The 18,512-nt window shown below is 41.1% G+C and overlaps 3 protein-coding genes across 11 annotated transcripts; 1 reads left to right on the top strand and 2 right to left on the bottom strand.

Annotated features, from left to right (window-relative positions):
- The first annotated feature begins 299 nt into the window (after positions 1-299).
- Positions 300-6,388, top strand: lias (lipoic acid synthetase). The gene is made up of 11 exons (XM_035636135.2): positions 300-458; positions 690-868; positions 1,360-1,453; positions 1,970-2,050; positions 2,216-2,372; positions 2,819-2,876; positions 2,973-3,101; positions 4,254-4,399; positions 4,497-4,567; positions 4,665-4,776; positions 5,452-6,388. The coding sequence occupies exons 1-11, from the start codon at positions 375-377 to the stop codon at positions 5,511-5,513; spliced, it is 1,173 nt and encodes a 390-aa protein (XP_035492028.1). The 5' UTR covers positions 300-374; the 3' UTR covers positions 5,514-6,388.
- A 68-nt stretch (positions 6,389-6,456) lies between these two features.
- Positions 6,457-12,428, bottom strand: ugdh (UDP-glucose 6-dehydrogenase). Of its 2 annotated transcripts, none has more exons than XM_035636132.2 (12): positions 12,205-12,428; positions 10,571-10,732; positions 10,213-10,314; positions 9,904-10,104; positions 9,626-9,823; positions 8,980-9,127; positions 8,789-8,883; positions 8,559-8,689; positions 8,151-8,290; positions 7,404-7,495; positions 7,202-7,312; positions 6,457-7,065 (listed from the first exon to the last, which is right to left on the bottom strand). In XM_035636132.2, exons 2-12 carry the CDS (start codon positions 10,730-10,732, stop codon positions 6,955-6,957), a joined length of 1,491 nt encoding a protein of 496 aa, XP_035492025.1. In that variant the 5' UTR covers positions 12,205-12,428; the 3' UTR covers positions 6,457-6,954. The 2 variants fall into 2 exon arrangements, with proteins under 2 accessions (XP_035492025.1, XP_035492026.1); XM_035636133.2 differs by lacking the exon at positions 12,205-12,428 and adding an exon at positions 11,801-11,948.
- map9 (microtubule-associated protein 9) lies at positions 12,393-17,828 on the bottom strand. 8 transcript variants are annotated; one of them, XR_004794111.2, is made up of 15 exons: positions 17,233-17,821; positions 17,025-17,115; positions 16,100-16,609; positions 15,820-16,013; positions 15,620-15,728; positions 15,462-15,529; positions 15,278-15,351; positions 15,026-15,188; positions 14,654-14,740; positions 14,403-14,564; positions 14,162-14,307; positions 13,667-13,802; positions 13,039-13,461; positions 12,837-12,935; positions 12,393-12,689 (listed from the first exon to the last, which is right to left on the bottom strand). XR_004794111.2 is itself a non-coding variant. In XM_035636127.2 (13 exons), exons 1-13 carry the CDS (start codon positions 17,302-17,304, stop codon positions 13,342-13,344), a joined length of 1,929 nt encoding a protein of 642 aa, XP_035492020.2. In that variant the 5' UTR covers positions 17,305-17,828; the 3' UTR covers positions 12,393-13,341. The 8 variants fall into 8 exon arrangements, 3 of the variants coding, with proteins under 3 accessions (XP_035492020.2, XP_035492019.2, XP_035492021.2); XR_004794110.2 differs by having other exon boundaries at positions 12,842-12,935; XR_007031386.1 differs by having other exon boundaries at positions 12,837-13,461.
- Between the last annotated feature and the right edge of the window lie 684 nt (positions 17,829-18,512).

Raw genomic sequence — 18,512 nt, 5'->3', positions numbered from 1 at the left:
AGTTCACTGCTATTGTATTTACATTTTTATTATTATTTTTTTCTTCCAAAACCACCCTCGGTGGCATTTATATTTAAGTTAAATGAAACATTATTACTGATTTAATCTACTCAGCTAAATAAATAAAAAAGTTTAACCGTGTTTCTTCAGTAGCTTTTGTTGTTTGTCTTTATTGTTGTTATATTTCTTTTGATTTTGTTTAATCTGTTATAAGTAGTGAATGTGGTCTAAAACTCTGCCTCCTCGAGTCGGACAAGCAGGCTGTTTAACCTAAATCCCCCACTGTGCCCCAAAGCACGTGAACGCAACACCAGACCAAAGCAGTTGCTCGTCGAGGTTTGTTGCCAAAGGACGGACGCCTGCTAACTAAAGTCATGGCGTTGCTCAAACAAACTTGCTGCGTCGCCGGACGTTTCTCCACAAACCACCGGTGGCTGGGTCCCAGATGTATCCCACATGTGAGTATTCCCCCCTCGGACACTGTCCAGCTAACAACACGGACGCCTCGGGTGAAATGTTAACGGGAACCGTTGTCGGTGAAGCCTGTGTCACGGGCCTGGAAGTACAAGCTGACTGTGCGTCCGCTCGCAGCTGATGAGCGGTCGTCAACATCATGGCAGTGTGTTATTTAATGAAACGACTCCGTGGAGCAGATGTGCCTGAACTAACCCTCAGTCCTGCCTCTCCAGGTTTACACCAGCACTTTGACAACTGTGGCCAGATCCTCCCCAGACCGGACCGACGGCAAGAAGAAGGAGCCTCTGAGCGACGACGGGCCTGATCTGCAGGACTTTATATCCGGAGACCTGTCGGACAGAAGCAAGTGGGAAGAATACAGAGGCACCCTGAAGAGACAGAAGGGAGAGAGGTGAGGCAGAGGAGTCTTCATCAGAGTCTTCATCAGCCCCTCCGGTCCAAGAGACGCGGGTTCAAAGACCAGATCAGACAGTCGACCGATCACTAAAACAATCACCAGCTATTTTGATAATCGATTAATCGGTTCAGGTAGTGTTTATGGCTGGGGGGGATTATCTGATTTCAGCTTGTTAAATGTGAATATATTTTTATATTCTATGACAGTAAACTAAATATATTTGTTGTTTGGACAAAACAAACACATCTTCTTGGGTTTTTCACCAATTTTATGGACCAACAACTAATGATGAAACGAGAAAATAATCAACAGATAAAACGATAAGATTGATTTTAATTAGAAGAACAGAAATCTGCTGAATTAACACTTTCATAGCATAAATATATATTGTTATAGCAGATTTTTGGCGTGTCGTTCATGTTTTTCATGGAGGCAAAACGACTCCTACACATTTAGTGAGCGACTCTGTTGTTGTGTCACGTCAGGCTCCGGCTCCCTCCGTGGCTCAAGACGGAGATCCCCATTGGAAAGAATTTCAACAAGCTGAAGAACACGCTGAGAGACCTCAACCTGCACACAGTGAGTCTCGTGTGTGTGTGTGTGTGTGTGCGCGCGTGCGTGCGTGCGTGCGTGCGTGAGCAAGAGTTTTAGGTCAATTACTGTTAACAAGTCATATTTTTGGTCTATAATTATCCAAATACAAAAGTATAAGAACTTTATTTTCCATAGATTATAAATTTCATGCACACAGGTCTTGCACATATATGTTTCGCATCGCGTCGACAGAAAGTACATTATATTACACTCATCTAGCTGACAGCTAAATTAATGTAATAAGCTAGTAAGCTCTATAGCTGGAAATCGAACCGGCTGACCTACTGTACCAAAGTCAGAGGTGTAACCCACTGAGCGATACGAGCCAGATCCCTATAAATATTTGCCAATGTAACAAATTATTCTACTGACATGACTGAGAAAGAAGCATTGCATCACATCCTCTGTCCTGTTAAAAGGGTCTTAGATTTAATTTGGTGAACTCTGTAGAAAACAACCATGTCCATTTGAACACGTGTGTCTCTGTGTCTGTTTTCTCAGGTGTGTGAGGAGGCCAGGTGTCCGAACATTGGGGAATGCTGGGGAGGAGGAGAGTACGCCACGGCCACAGCCACCATCATGGTCAGTCACCAGGCGCACTGTCATAATCATGATGACAACCGACAATTATTGAAAAGCATTACGTTTCTGTGTATGTCCTGTGCACCCATACTTGTCTGCGCAATGACGCATATATACTGCAGCTAAGGTCTTTTTCTCTTTCTCTCTCTCTCTCTCTGTATACAGTTAATGGGAGACACATGCACCCGTGGATGCCGGTTCTGCTCAGTGAAGACGGCCCGTCGACCTCCGCCCCTGGACCCAGACGAGCCCTACAACACGGCCAAGGCCATCGCCGCCTGGGGACTGGACTACGTGGTTCTCACCTCAGTCGACAGAGATGGTAACGGCCTCCTACCTCACTGTGTCTACCTAACTCTTCCTACTGTAGTTTAACATTTCACACCAGTTGCAATTCTACTTTTTTAAGAAAGAAAAAAAAGGAACCACTATCAACTGATGTAAGAATGTTATGAATTCTGGAAATTAATCTGAAAAGCAAATATATTTTGGGAGCAGATTAATGCAGAGGCTCAGAGTTAAGTTGCAATGAGTACATTTTTTCTAACTTATTTTCCAAAACTACCTTTTCCAGTCCTGATGGTTTCTCTAGCTGCTGTCAGTTAGTCACATTAACTGTGACTTATAAAACAACTCTACAATAATATTTACAAAACATTAATTTGAATAGATTTAAAAAGCTTCTCAAAAAATATAGAAATGTTCACAAATTCAAAATAATGGCATCACTGGCTTGTTCTAATGCCACTTTTTTTCCTTATTGTGCAGATATTGCTGATGGTGGGGCAGAGCACTTTGCTCAGACTGTTTCTAACCTGAAGGAAAGGTAAACTTTCCCACCACCTTTGTTTTTTCGGGGGAATTTGTATCTTGACATCTGTGAAAAATGAACAAACAAGCATGTGTTGTCATCTTCACCCAGAAATGCTCGGATCCTGGTCGAATGTCTGACCCCTGATTTCCGCGGAGACCTGGCAGCAGTGGAGAAGATCGCTCTGTCAGGGTTAGATGTGTACGCCCACAACGTGGAGACCGTGCGTGAGTTGCAAAGGTATTTGGACTTAGTTTGAGCTTGTTGCTTTTGTTTTTTACCATTTGTTTTTTGTTTTTACAAGATGATAGATACAGAAAGTTAGAAGCTAGAAAGCTAACAAAGATTAACCAGGTTTTAAAATAATGAGAACAACAAACTCTTTTGATGTTTTGTTGTTTGCACAAAAGTTGTTTGCAATATTGTTCAAGAGCATGATTGTATAATGTGCCATGTTAAACCATTCTCTAACAAAGTTAATACTAGTTTTAATGTTCTGATTTCCGTCTTAAACTGTTGGGAAACTAGATGAGACAGATACACTTTTATCTCCCTCATTTTATGAATGCAAATATTTTTCTTTTTAAAAGTTTAACTTCTTGACATACAATGTCTTGTTCTTTTACTGTTAAGTCCATTCTCATTGAATGGTAACTATGTGTTTCAGGGTTCCAGAACTTATTTATGACCACAACTACTGCCAAAATATAATCCTGTACTACATTGATTTGTTTTATTTAATTTAATTTGTTTATTTATAACAATATTATACTTGTACTTACTTTTTATTGTATGGGCTCAGGACATATATGCTGTCATGTTAAAAAATTTGCATGTCCTACAAGAGGGGTTTCATGGGTTTGTGTTGTCTAATTATTAAATAAAATGTATTATTGTATTACACATACACGTTGAACTCAAATTCAGCAGATGAAAGTGAAAACAGCCTCCATGCATATACAAGTCTGCATGGCCAAGACGCAACACTTCCTTTTTTTTTGTGGATGGGCGCTGTAAATAAATAAATGCATATTGTAACCATTGGTAATCAAGCCCAGATGGTATGAAATGTAGTTTATTTTTAAATTTTTTTAAGTCTTTTGTATAGTTTTAGTTTGTGTGTAAGAATAAAAAGTTGTAGTGTCGGTTACAGCTCAGTCACAAGAAAGGAGGACGGTAAAACACACACTGACCAGCAGATGGTGCAGAAGAGCCACTTCCCTGCTGTTCTTATGAATACTAAGTCAACTGCAGTTGTGTAAACTCACAGACGAGGTTTAATAATATTGTTATATATTTTCAGTGTATGGATTATGGGGTATATTTATCTTTCTGATGAAGTAATCCAGTGACTCAGGAGGGGTTTTTTTTTTCTGTCCCATCTGTTTTCAGACACGTACGTGACCCCAGAGCGAACTTTGACCAGTCTCTGAGCGTCCTGAAACACGCCAAAAAAGTCAAACCCAATGTGCTCACCAAGACCTCCATCATGCTGGGACTAGGGGAGACTGACCAACAGATACGCGACACGCTGACAGGTGTGGAGAACTCGCGACAGTCACACATAGACACACTTAAAAACAATACGACGTAGACAAACGACTTCCTGATCACACTGTTGTGCTGATGTTGCAGAGCTGCGAGAGGCAGAGGTCGACTGTCTAACACTCGGGCAGTACATGCAGCCCACCAAACGCCACCTCAAGGTAAAACATTATTATACTCTGTATGAGATTCCAGATTAACAATGGCAGCAGAGAGACGCGCGTTTGGTGACACGGCTGTGTGCGTGTTTGGGTTTAGGTGGATGAATACGTCACTCCAGAGAAGTTTGCCCACTGGGAGAAAGTTGGGAATGAAATGGGCTTTGTCTACACAGCCAGCGGACCACTGGTGCGATCCTCCTACAAAGCAGGTGAGAAAATCGGTTAATAACACACACACACACACACATATACTAATACCTTATTTCATGTACATTTTGTTCTACAGTTACAGAACATTTGACCTTGTAAGCTCACTGTATGAAGTCTGAAAGATTAATTCACCCAAACTGGCAGAAACATTGTCTTTTCTTATTAACTCCAAGTGGTATCCACATGAAGATGATTTGGGAAAGCCACATTTCTATATAGGGACTCTTTACGATTATGAATTTTGATGATTTATTAAAATAAAGATGGGATTAGTAAAAAGAGACGTTACACACTGAGGCTGGATAATCATGACTATCATCAGTTGTAAATTTGTAGTCCATTTTTCCCCAATTTAATGTATTTAGTGTTTTATTTTGAAGGGTGATGCATGAATGTGGGGAGGGAATAGGGAGTAAAAGACAGACATTTTTGGGGGGTTTTTTGCAATAACGACAACCATGAAGATGAAAAGTAATCCCAGAATCTCTAATCTCTCTATGATAACACCGGAGTTAAGTAACAAAACGTTTGGTCGAACTGACCTTTTTCTTTATATTCTTATAAAGTCCAGGTCTTCACATTTTCTTTCAACGCAACTTCAAGCACATAAGAATAAAGTAATATATACCAGTCAAGGAGAAAGTATCCATTATGTATTTTTTTTCTGCGTACAGGCGAGTTCTTCCTGAAGAATCTACTGGAGAAGAGAAAAGCAGAGATCATTGCAGCAGAATGAAAAGCACCAGCAGCTCCTACAGTTTGGTCCTGCACATCACTGTACCTCGTCCCGACCTTTAACTACACACCATTACAAAATCAGCTTTACTACTCTTTACTACCGTTGTTCGAAATCAGAGTACAGGGTTACACGTTTATCTTGATGACTGCTACCAGGTGGCATTAGATAAGGCTACAGAAGTGACGTTGACAAGACTTGTGTAAGTACAGGGATAATTCTGTTGCTTCTGATTCTGTTCACTGCACTTCACCGTCCACCTGGGACAACACAAGGGTCCTCGGTTCATTTGTAGGAGGACATCAAAGAGCAGTAAGAGGCCTGCAGACATGTAGATAACCAGGGTGCAGACTCTGCCCAAGTTACCCTGACAGGAGAAAGTACAACCCGCTGTGAGCGGTAGCTGTAATTTGCCATGTCTGCATGTCAAGGGCCCCATAATCACATTCATCGTCCACTCCCTCCCCTCAGGGGCCCTGGACCTCAGGTGGAGAGCTACTGACCTTTGACACACAAGCTCTGTTTACGAGCACTTTGATGTCAGGATGTTCAGGAGCAAGGGTTTTTTTTTTTCTGAGAGGTTTAGCAGAGGTAAAACTGAAAAATGACGTTGATACAAATCTCTGCCTACTGAGGATTCCCTTTAAATGTTCTATTTTATTACATTAGAAGGACAACTTGAGCCAAAATGGTTGGTCAGGTCCATAGATATGGTATAAAACGAGGTACTTCTGTAACCTCTGTATTTAAAGAAGAGCTGATTTATGCTTAAACTGCTTTCCTTAATGTAATACATTTTTAACTTCAAAATTTCAAGATGTGTTTGTTTATTTCGCACACAGACTTGTTTAGATTAAATAAATAATTACAACTCATCCGTCCACGTTTACTGGTTTTAACTTTTGTTTCGTCACATCAGTTTGGAATAAACAACAGGCACAAGTTAAGGACACACATCTCATTTTATTGCATTGGCCCTTTTTAGTGAACAGTCACTGATACAGAGGACGCATACTAGTTAACATACAGTAAGATGATTTATAAAAATATTTTTTAAAAATAGTATAAAAGTTTTGCAATTTAGCAACAAATACTAGATTATACAGTTAATAGTAAAAGAAAGTAGACTCACTGAAAGTGTTAATTTGAAACTGAAGACCATGTGCGAACTGCACTGAAATGTTTGGTTTACAAACACTGTTTAACATGGAAATGCATAAATGATGTGTGTTTGGAATGAATTCCCACTGAAAGAGTCTGGACTGAAGGTTTTAGCTAAGCTCTAGTCCAAACCACTGCAGGGGAGCAATTAGTCGCATTGTTTGGTCTTTTTAAATAGCAGACGTGTACCAGCAACAGAGAGGTGAACGACGTTTCACCAGCAATTAAAAAGGTTGCGAGAGAATGGGGGGTGTGGCTGCTTGTGCGTGAGTGTGAGATTTTAGACTTTGGCTTTCTTGGGGGGAGGTTCAGTGCCACCGATGCGAGGACAGACGGCTGCTGCGCTGTAGGGGAGTCTTGTCGCAGTCACCTTCTTACCGATGGTCTCAATCTGCAGACGGATAAAGCAGCAAAATAACAGAAGCTGAACTGCTGTTGTTGGGTTTTTTTACCCCCCTAACACTTGCACCTTCATTTCAAATTTGTATTGGAGGAGTGTGTGAGTTGTGTTTTTTCTGTCTGCTCACCTGGAAGCCGATGTTCTGGAGGTGAGGGTGGAGGTGGTCCAGCACTCTGCGACCATCAAATATAAAAGCTGGCTTCAGCATCTTCTTGTAGATCTTCTCATAGTCCAGTTCCTGTGGTGGAATCAAAGGGTTTAAAACTCACTATGGGACTCCTTCAGGATGAAGCAGTTTTATAAAGATGGGGAAAAAAAGTTATCCTGACCTTAAACATGTCCCATTCAGTACAGATGACCAATGCATGTGCACTTTGGCAAGCTTCATACGGGTCAGAGGTCACAGTCACCAGCTCTGACACTGAGAAAATATCAGAAATAAATGACTGAATTGTTTGAATTCTACTAAATCTGTTACTGACCAGTTATAAGCGTGTGTGTCTGATTTTGCATTTTACGAGGGCAGTTAAATTTATTTGGAAAAAAATGGGAACTACTTGGGTTTTGCTGAATTACATTTGTGGAATGATCACACCAATGGTACTTGGAAACCCTCATGTTAATCAATGAAATAATAACAATTCTATGTAAGGCTCTGACTTAGTTTTGGTCGTTTCTCAAGTATCATTTGGGCTATAAAATAACACTAGTAAGAAAAAAGCCAAAACCTGAAAACACTGAATAATGTTTTCAAATTTTAAAGTCATAAAATTTGATAAACCCAGCAAATATTAAGCACTTAATTATCTGTTTTATATTGTAAATGTAATTATTTGCAATTTTGCTTGTAGATGACGATTGATGTTTTTGTCAACCAATCATCTATACCGATGCTTTGCCCCGTGGGGGACAGTTAAAGTATTTTCAATTGAATTTAAAATCTTAACAGCGATAATCTCTATGATGCACAAGGTATGACGCATATCATCTCTTCTTCTCTCCTGTGAATTCATGTAAACTGTATCTCATGTAATAAAGCAAGTTCTTACACATGAGGTTTTGAAAGACACACACACCTCTTTCTGGGTTGTCCTCTGAGATGTTGGGCTGGGAGAGGTCATGAATGATTTGTTCTTTAAGAACTTTGGGGTCGTAGATGAACAGCTTGGCTCCCTCATCCATCAGATACTTAGAGATGTAGATACTGGACGACTCCCTGGAGAGTTGCGACATTAAAACACACACACACACACACACACACTCTAGTAAGCCAAGTGTCCACCTGACCAGGGCCATAGTTCACCACAGTTGTGTATGTACAAAGGTTCTAAACAACGTTTGACAGGGATAAGAGGCTTTTCATACAAACTATTTCAAGTTAATGATTCAACTGACACAGATGTTAGGAAAGATATGTTAACGAAAAGGAAACCAAATACCTGGGAGGCAACGAGGAAAAACAAACAAAGTGAAAAGAGACCCACCTTGTGTCACCGGTGTCTTTTTTGAAGGAGAAGCCAAGCAGAGCAATCTTTTTGCCAGTGACGGTGTTGAAGAGGCAGTCGATAATCCTGCAGGCAAAACGCCGCCTCTGGTATTCATTCATGTCAATCACCTGAGGAAAGACACAGAGACAGTAAGAAGAACACTGTGAATATACTGTGGGGACCCAATGAAAAGCCAAAAATGAGGCGCTAGGCTGTTAAGTTCTAACCTGCTGCCAATAGGAGGCAACCTCAGGCAGGTTGAGGGCCTCGCACAGATAAACCAGGTTCAGCACGTCCTTCTGGAAACAGCTTCCACCAAAACCTGGCCAGGGCGTGACAGAGGCAGTGAGGTGAGAGGCAATGATTTCTCTCTTCACGTACAAGCTCACGTTACCCATGACACGGCAGCGTCACTTACCTATGCTGGCTTTGAGAAACTTGCTGCCTATTCTCTGGTCCATGCCAATCGCCTTGGCAACCTCCTCCACATCAGCTCCGGTGGCTTCACACAGAGCACTGATACTGTTGATGCTGCTGATTCGCTGCGCCAGGAACGCATTGGCTGCCTACACACACACACACACACACACACACACACAGTTGTTGTTTATTTTACATTACACAGGAACAAAATAACACTCAATTAGAGCTGCAATGTTTCGACGATTACTCGACAAAAATAATTTGCTTTTGGTGAAATAATTGGCAAAATAATACATTTTAAGACGTGACCTTGTGCCCTCAAGGCATTTTTAAATTTTTTATTATTGTTGTTTTTATTATTGTTGTTTTATAAGCCAAATAATAAATTGAATAATCAATAAAATAATCCTTCGATGCAGCCATGGTCATGTATGGTACTAAGATTAACATCTCAGGGTTTTGCACTGTTGGTAGGATCAAACAAGTCATTTAAATACATCATCTTGGGGTCTGAGAAATTACTGGCATTTTTCAGTAAAACTGACTTTTTAAAAGGAAAACATTCATAGATTAATGAAGAAAAAGGAATCATCAAATTAACCGATGATGAAAATCATCGTTACTTGCAGCCCCACACTCACCAGTTTGGACAGCTCGGACGACCATGTGTTGGTGGTGATGATTCTCGCTTTGGGAACCCAGTGTTCATACACAGCACACAGCGCTCGGATCGCTCTTTGACCTTCGGCGGTTTCATCTCCACCAATCAGGACGCGGTCTGGCTCCTTCAGATCCTTCACCGCAGTTCCTTCTGCAAGGAACTCTGGGTTGGACAACACCTAAAGCAAGCAAGCAACTGGTCTTCAGCAACAAGTGACAACAGATCTGAGAGAGTTTTGTCTTGGGGCATAATACGCACATGTAGGTTTAGGCTGGGCTTGGTGTTGGCATCAAATATCCTTCGAATGCTCTCAGCAGCTCGAACTGGGACTGTGCTCTTCTCCGTTACAATCTTGTAGCCGTCAGACACCTCCACAATTCGCCGAGCACACGCCTCGATGAACTTGAGGTCAGCCGCACGACCTTTTCCCATCCCGTAGGTCTTTGTTGGGGTGTTAACCTGTGGAGCAGATGCGAGCACGATCTGTTAGAAATGTCAGATTTCTTCCTTTAGATGTTATAAGATCAGAAAGGGTGTTTGTTGTCTGGGGGGAACCGATGAACTCACAGAGATAAAGACGAGGTCAGCTTCCCGGATCGCTGAGTCAATGTCCGTAGAGAAAAACAAATTTATTCCCCTGCATGATTCAACCACCTCTTTCAGACCCGGCTGACGTGGGAGGAAGTGGGAAAAATGAGACGGCAAGGGTGTGTCAGGGATTGTGTAAAAAAAACATTGCAACATCTAATTTTTCAACACAGTAATGAAGTTTAACTAATGAAACTAATGATAACTCTTTCAAGATTAAGGGATCTTAAAGAATGTAGGGGAAAACACAGCATATCACTGTTCCAAACTAAATATGACTGAGTCCTTGTTGCAGTTTCACCAGAGATCTGTTTTTTGAACAACATTTGTATGGTACCTCATAAATTGGCAGAGTGTCTGAGTTCCAGGCTTTGATGCGGGACTCATTGACGTCCACAACTGTCACCGTGATCTCTGGACACATGTGTGCAATCACACTGCACGTCGGGCCTCCTACGTATCCAGCACCAATGCAACAGATCCTTTTAATTTGAAACATCTGGAAGATATTAAGACGGTATAAACACACAGAAAGCATTAGAAACAAGAGAGAAACCTTTTTTTCTCAGCATACCGTCCACTGCAGATGAAATTTAATCAACCATTTAATCAAAGTTATTTTATAACTGAATTAATTTTTTCAATCAATCAAATGATAAGAAAATGAAATGTGAACTCCATAAGGTTACATCTTTTAAACATACAAATTGTCCCAAAAAAAATATTCAATTTGCAATGGTATCATATTTGAGAATCTGAAACCTGAGAATATTTGACATATTTTTTTTGACAATGAATCAATTCTCAACAGATTTTCCGTTGACTCCAGTTGAAACACTGTATCAAATATTAACAGTGAAGGCTGATCTGATCCATAACGCACAGCTGCATCAGAAAAGTTAGTTTGATTTTGGGTTATTTCCAGCTGATTAAAAATGAAGATTTGCTGACTCTGTGTATCATTTGACAGTTGGGCCGCAACAGTGAAGCAATTCATCGATTATTAATCGATTAGTAATTAATCGCCAACTATTTTGATAATCCATTAATCGGTTCAAGCAGTTTAAATGAAAAAAAAAGTCAAAATCCTCTGATTTCAGCTTCTTAAATGTGACTATGTTCTGGTTTCTTTTTTTTTAACAGTGTCTTTATTGATTTTTTTAATAGTGTTATTGTACAATACATTGCAACTTTGTTTAACAAGTCTCCCCCCGCCAGCCCACAACGTATGTTCTGGCTCCTTTGCTCCTCTTGTGACAGTAAACTGAATATCTTTGGTGTGTGGACAAAACAAAACATCACCTTGGACCAAACAACCAGCGGAGCAATCGAAAACATAATCGACAGATTAAGCGATTACGATTATGACGGCTATCTTTATTTGGCCATATGATCATGGATATAATAAGACAACTCGAAACATATGTCAGCGTAACAAACTGCAGCCTCCACAATAACAGATGAATCGACACTGAAGAAAAAGGTTTCAACAGAAACTTAACAGTACAAACAACCAAGAGGGAGAACATAGGCAGCTCTGCGGTGCACCACCGTTAGTTCCACCTACCACACTGCCACATAAGTCTATTTCACTCTGCTGGTGAAAGGTTTCACTGTATTGACATCCGCCCCGCTGGTCCGATCACTACAGCCGGGAGCAGTGAGTTCGTCCCGGAGTTACCGGTCGCACCGCTGCAGCCCGGCAGAAGAGAAAGAGCCTTTCAGAGACGCTCGGCCACGTCGGGAGGATGAAGCGGCTCCTTGTCCCACTCACCTCTCCGCTAGTTCCCCTTGGCAACAGAGCGCGTCACTGTTCGTGGACTAATCTCGCACGCGAACAGACGGAGGTTCACCCCCCTTCTCCCCAACGTGGCCTGACGACGAGTCAACACGACAGAGAACCGAGGGGCCGTCTGTTGACGCAGCAGCTAGCCGACGTTAGCTAGCGGCCGTTAGGCGACGGTACTCTACCTCGGCCAACTCGACAGTCCGGGAGAAGGGCAGATCGTCTTCTCGCTCCTGGAGCCTGGTGGAGACGAGCGGTGGGTCCGGGGCTGCTGCTGCTGCTGCTGCTGCTCTCGTTCAAACCGCCGATGTGTTGACTTCGGGACGCACCGCAGGTCGACGGACAAGTGACTCCTCTCACAACTTTTTTTTTCCAAGCGCCACCTTTATATGTACACGGAGGCATTCGTGTGTCGGGAACACACTCAGCCACCGGGCCAGCTTCCGCTCAGGGATTTTCAAAGTAAAAGCAGAGCAAAGGAGTCAGTGGAGGCAAAACAGGACACCTACACAAGACAGTCAGAGATTCTGCTTTCAATGCAGGATCCACCTTGGTGCGCATCACACGGGCCCCTGGGCAGTTTGAGCCACTTTGCCTGGTCGGTAATCCAGCCTGGATCAAAATGGCCATTGTCTCAATTCAGATTCCTTTGGGAGATTTTGACCATAACCTGTTGCCGGTGAAAGGTAGATGTTAAAAAGTGTTCTACATTCTGAGCCCTTATAGACTACACAAATGAAAAGGTACGTCAAATGTTAACAGTACCCAAGGAATTTAAAAATATATTTGAGGGTGCTTCAAGAAATGATGAGCTTACTCAACTTCTATAGGTTCCGTGAGGTCCCTGGAAGAAGCCTCAACAACCGTACGGTGAGTTGGGACTTTGCTTAGACAATATTTCTACAGCTACTTAAATCTTTGGATTAAAAAAAAAAGCATCAATGAGAGACACTTGTGTTCCTTCATAAAGATGACCCCAAATAAATCACCCAATGAATCAGCGAAGCAATCCCACTCACAATGGCAAAGAATCCTTCGTCCATAACTTTTTGGTGAATAATCCTGCTAACAAACAAACGTAAGACGTAAAATCATCAAACTTTCTTGGCGGAGGTGAACTTAGCAGGGAAACCAGAGGATATATAATATGGTAATAACAGATCAACACATTCGTAAACAATGATGCGTTACACATTTGTTCAAATGTTTTGTTATTTGATTAAAAAAACATACTTTGGATGGAAAATACAGTACAATACGTAACTTAAAATGCAACACAGCTTCCACAGATATTCAAGATGTGTTGTTATACATTCCTAATGTTATTTTCGAAATGCTATAGTTTTATTAGGAGGGCTCCACGGTGGAGGAGGACTGTCTCGGAGAATCGCTTGTATCCTTCTTTCTTCTCTCTGTCTCTTCTGTTCTAACTCTTTTCTTGCCTGTTGGGAAAATAGAAAATCAATAATAAGAAATGTAAACATTTGCAGACACCACCAGCACCACAAGCACGAACCCTGGCAGATCAGAGAAAACTTATGTAAGAAATCAAGCCTCAAGGCCTCCTGCAGGCTTGGGGGGTGGATGTTTAGTGGTACCATCTGTCTCAAAAACAAAAATGAGCGAGCTGCAGTAGCTTCTACTTACCAACCAGTTTTCATACATCTCTAAAGCCATTTTATCTCTCTCTTCTTTCATGTATTGCTCCTCCTCTGCTTTATTTTGGAATTCTTTGCGCTCCGTTGTGACTTTTTCTTGGAGAACATCTTTCTTCTTTTCACACCTTCGTCATATCAAGAAGAAAACGTAACAATAGTTTAAGTAGATGGTTGTGTCACTGTTGATGTTCTTATTACACATGTTCGTTGATGACACATGGCTTAACATCCAGCTTTTGCTGCCATCTAGTGGTCGATAATTTACACATCCAAATAGATGTGCGTGAGATGGGACAGCACGATCAGATGTGGTGGCCATCGAACAACGTGGTGGTAAGATGTGGTGGCCATCGAACAATGATTGTTCACTACATGCAGCTTTTCGACATGCACAACCTCTAGTGATGTGACATTGGGTTTTTTTTAAATACACATGTCACTCTTACCACCAAATGACAGTAATGTCTAAATGATTTACACTCACCAGTTAGAAAAAGCCGACATGCTCTCTCTCTTTCGTTCTTCCTTCTTTTTTTGCTTGTTTAGCTGAAGTTTATTTTCAGCTTCTTTCTGTTTTCTGTACTTCTCTTTGAGTAGATGGTCGTGCTCTTGTTTCCATTTTTCAAACACCTGTAATGATAATTCAATTACTTAAAACGTGCATTCCACTCACAGAAATGCTTCTTATATCTGACAAAGAAATGGACAATAAATCAACTACGTACCTGCTTAGCAGAGTGCCTTTTTTCTTCTTTCTCTTCACTCACTCTCTGGTCTTTTCTCATCCTGTCTTGCTTTTCTTTGGCTTTTGCTTTGAGACTCTCTGCTTTCTTTTCTTTCCAAGCTACGTATGATGCAACAGCATCTTCCTTTTTTGCCTCTTCTTCCTGTTTGTTGTTAGGAAGATGGTGAGGACTGTGCATGTGTCTTCAATAATTATTTACTCCTTGTAGTATGTTGTACTGTGATTGTTCACCTTTTTCTTTTTTTCCTGGAGGATTTGTTCCTTCTTCTTTCGTTGCATGTTATCTCCTGACTTTTCCTTTTTCTTTTTAAGCCATTCCTGGTAAGAGAGGAGGGATTTTAGTTGACTGAAAATGCAGTGTAAATACTTTGATACCCTCTATATTCATAAATGATCTGTGTGCAAAACACACATCTCTCTTGTCAGGGATATCAAAAAACTTTGACCATGATTTCTGCCTCGGAAATTAGAAATGAGGAAAAGTACAGCGTTTTGAACCCAAATTTCAGAATACATTCCTCTGCACCTGATACCTGAGAATAATAAAATAAAACCTTACATCCAACATATTACTAGTAAAGACAACACAGGGTTGACACTGACCTGGTAAATGGCAGCTCTGAGTGAATCAGCTGCTTGTGGTTGAGACTCCTGTAGTGAAACTTTTCGGTCCAGAACTTTGAGAGTTCCCAAATACTTTGATTCCACTTTTCTGGAGCATGCACTCTGACATCTCGGAGTTGTCTTTGAGTGAAAGCTAGAAGTCCCAATTAAAATAATGATAATAAAATGTCAGTCACAATATGTTTATCCATGAAGTATGTCCATTAATCTAGCTTGGAGAGAATTACCTACCTGGTGTCAAAAGACTTTTCCTGGGTGTGAGAAAGTTGAGCAACAGAAGGATCTGTGTGATCTCCAAAGTCTCCCTGAAAGAAAACAACACACAGATTGAATGAAACTTATAAATAATAGAATAAAAGGCAGAGTATGTCTGATATGAGGCTAAAGCAAACAGGAACCATGTAGAATGTCTTACAGTCAATTCTTCGAAGGATGTAGAGAACTTTCTCTCCTGATCCTTGCTGTCATCAGAGATGAAGTCGCCTGAAACGAGATATTAAATATCAGGAGGATCAATGGGTTAAAAATGGAATGAAAATAATTGGTTATTGTGTTGTACATGCCAACTATTACCTCTGGATCCAGAATCAATCGTTGACTTGGTGAAGAGCAGTGACTGCTCACTCTTACTCGAAGAGGATTTGCTGAGGCTACGTGAAACTGCGTGATCCTCCTCTGTCAACTATGACATCACAGGACAACACTGATTTATAAGACCATTGTTTTTACCCTGAAACCTAAAATGCAGAATAATCAAGCAATGAGAAACCCACATGTGGACTGCAGCTCCTCACGGCGGTGTTGCTGGATGCGTCAGTGGAAAGGGGAATGGATGCAGAGGAAGTCTGGGGCCTGCTGAGATCCTGAGATTCCATTTCTTCGGGCAATTTCTGTGCAACCTGAGAGCTTAATACAAGAGTCCGTTGTCTTGGTTTGGGTTTGGGTGGCTCCCTCTCTGTGGCAATATCTGAATAAAAACGGTTTGTGGAAATACACATGTAACATCTGCACTGGGTATTAACAGGCATGGCTTGTAAAACAGTGTAAACAGACCTCCTGAAGGCGTGTGGTTGAGGTCAGGTCTGGGTAGATTTGGAGTCCGGGTGCTGTCTCCCAGAACAGGGTTGCCATTCTCCTCAGGACCTGGAGTTTCCACCACACTGCTGTCTGATGGTAAAGGCAAAGGCATGTCCAGAAGAGTGTCGTCTGAGGTTTGGTATGAGAGAGATTTACTTGAGCTCTCTCTTGGGATTTGGGGATCAACACCATTTCTATATTGCGAGTCATATTTGCTAAAACTTGTGGTGTGTGGTGAAGAAAATGAGTTGTTGTTATTGTTGTGTCCACCGAGGGAGGAGTCCGGTGGCTCGTTTTCGCGTGACTCTGATGTGTCCCCCGAGGGAAAGCTGATTCTTTGGGTTTTCAGGAATGAAACTCTCTTTGTCTTCCCATGTTTGCCTTCATCGTCTGAGAGCTCAAAGTTGTTGATTTTGGCTTTGGACTTGCCAGACTTAAAGGCATCAGTCCTCTTTCTTCTTGACTTGAGGAGTTCACTGAATAAATCTGTGAAACATACATAAATTTAATAAGTGACAAAACAGAAAGTAGAGCTGAAACAATTAGTCGATAAATTAAATATCAACATGTGCTAGTTACAGGATTCTATGATTTTGTTATTATGCACAATTCTAAAACTGAATATTTTGTTGTATTGTTGGTTGGTCAGATAAAACTCGACAGAGGAGTTTGAACAAGCATCTTTGATCTATTTTTGATGAAGAAAGTAACTGTGACATCATTTGATTATTATTATTTGAAAAAAAGGTATGTGGCATTATTTTCTTTAAGCATCCTCACTGGACTTTTCAACATCAGCCGTCATTAGCCCCAGTTTGGGGTTATATAGATAACAACAGTGTCTTAAGCGAGCTACACCTACAAGCCAGCCTGTGGATATATTAACGGTCTGCCATCTCACCATCTTCATCCTCGTCGAAGTCATCCGAGTAGGAGTAGTGATCTGTCTTTGTTTTAATTGCCCTGGCAGAGACAGCGGCCTGAAGTTCATCCTTCAACGACATCGTTTCAGGTTGATATGACACTTCATTAAAAAGGCTTTCAGAGGGCTGTCGGTTAAACAGAATCCTCTCCGAGTACATTCAATGTTATTTTGTGTTTTGTTTTACCTGAAATGTCGTTCTTCTCGATGTTTTCGGGCTTTTCGCGTAAGCCAGTGTCCTGAACTCTTGGTTCGTCATCCTAGAAACTATGAACACGTTCCTCCCGTTGCGTTTACTGATCTTAGCATTAGCGTTAGCTGCTGTTAGCTAACTGCACGGTAACAAGAAGATAGCTGAAGAGCTTCCGGTGCGACCATTACCTGACTGTGACCATAACCGATTACCACACGACCACCGTGTGGTTCATAACACACAACACCGATATAACAACTGTTTATCTCACGGCACGTTGACGTAGCCCCGGCGAGCTAACTGACTTGTTGATGGTAACCCAGGGAAACCCGTTCCCACACTGCGCATGCCCACACAGTAGCCAAACAAGTGTCGAACAGGAAGTACTCAGATCTTCGCCTCAGGTAAAATCACCACACTGTGGAATCACAAGTAAAAGTCTAATAGAAGTATACAGCATCAAAATATACTAAATGCATTGAAAGTAAAATGACTCGTTGTGCAGAATGGTCCATTTCTGAAGTAAGTGTATTGTTGCTTTATAAGTATTTATGTGATGCAGACCTGCCAAACCTGCACGCATTTTTCGGACCATTTACGCATTTCGACATCAACGTATTTGTATCAAAGTATTTACACACGATATGTCATTGTTAAGTACGCAATAAAGCAGAAGACGCCTGTGAATTAAATCATGCCGTCTCTGGTCAATTGTGCAAGTGCAGTACTCAATTCGTTATCATGGATACAGTCAATGCAAAGACGAATTTCGTAATTTCCAAAAATTGCTTCATTAACTCAAATTTTCTACTGGAGTTAAGTTTACTATTTAGGTTCATTGTACAGTCAATTATTCTTTGCTGTTATTGTTTTTAGGCAAAGAATTATATTTTCAAAATAAGCCACTTTCCCCCTTGTCTTGTAATTGTATGTGGGTGGGGGTCGTCATGGTCCATACAACACATAGGTTGTAAGGATAGGAAGGGTGGTGATCATCATTCATATCCACACAGCCTATGTGTTTAGATTAAATTATTTACAACAGCACACGATTTTTTACCAGAGTATAAAGTTCTTCATACATCTAGCCTCCTAAATTGCTGTCAAAGTTCACCTGATTGAATCTACACATCCATATATCCATATTGTTAATTTCACATCTGGTTACGCTTTCTCTGCTTTGAAATACTGATAAATCTCACAACAGGTTTGAAGCAAGTCTAAACAATATTTTCACTAACATTACAACAGATGTGTAAATCTGCTTTAAGAAA

Source organism: Scophthalmus maximus, chromosome 8 (genome assembly GCF_022379125.1).
Source record: "Scophthalmus maximus strain ysfricsl-2021 chromosome 8, ASM2237912v1, whole genome shotgun sequence".
Lineage (NCBI taxonomy): Eukaryota > Metazoa > Chordata > Actinopteri > Pleuronectiformes > Scophthalmidae > Scophthalmus > Scophthalmus maximus.
The sequence above is the reverse complement of the archived record's forward strand: the minus strand, read 5'-3'. Positions and strand labels throughout refer to the sequence as shown.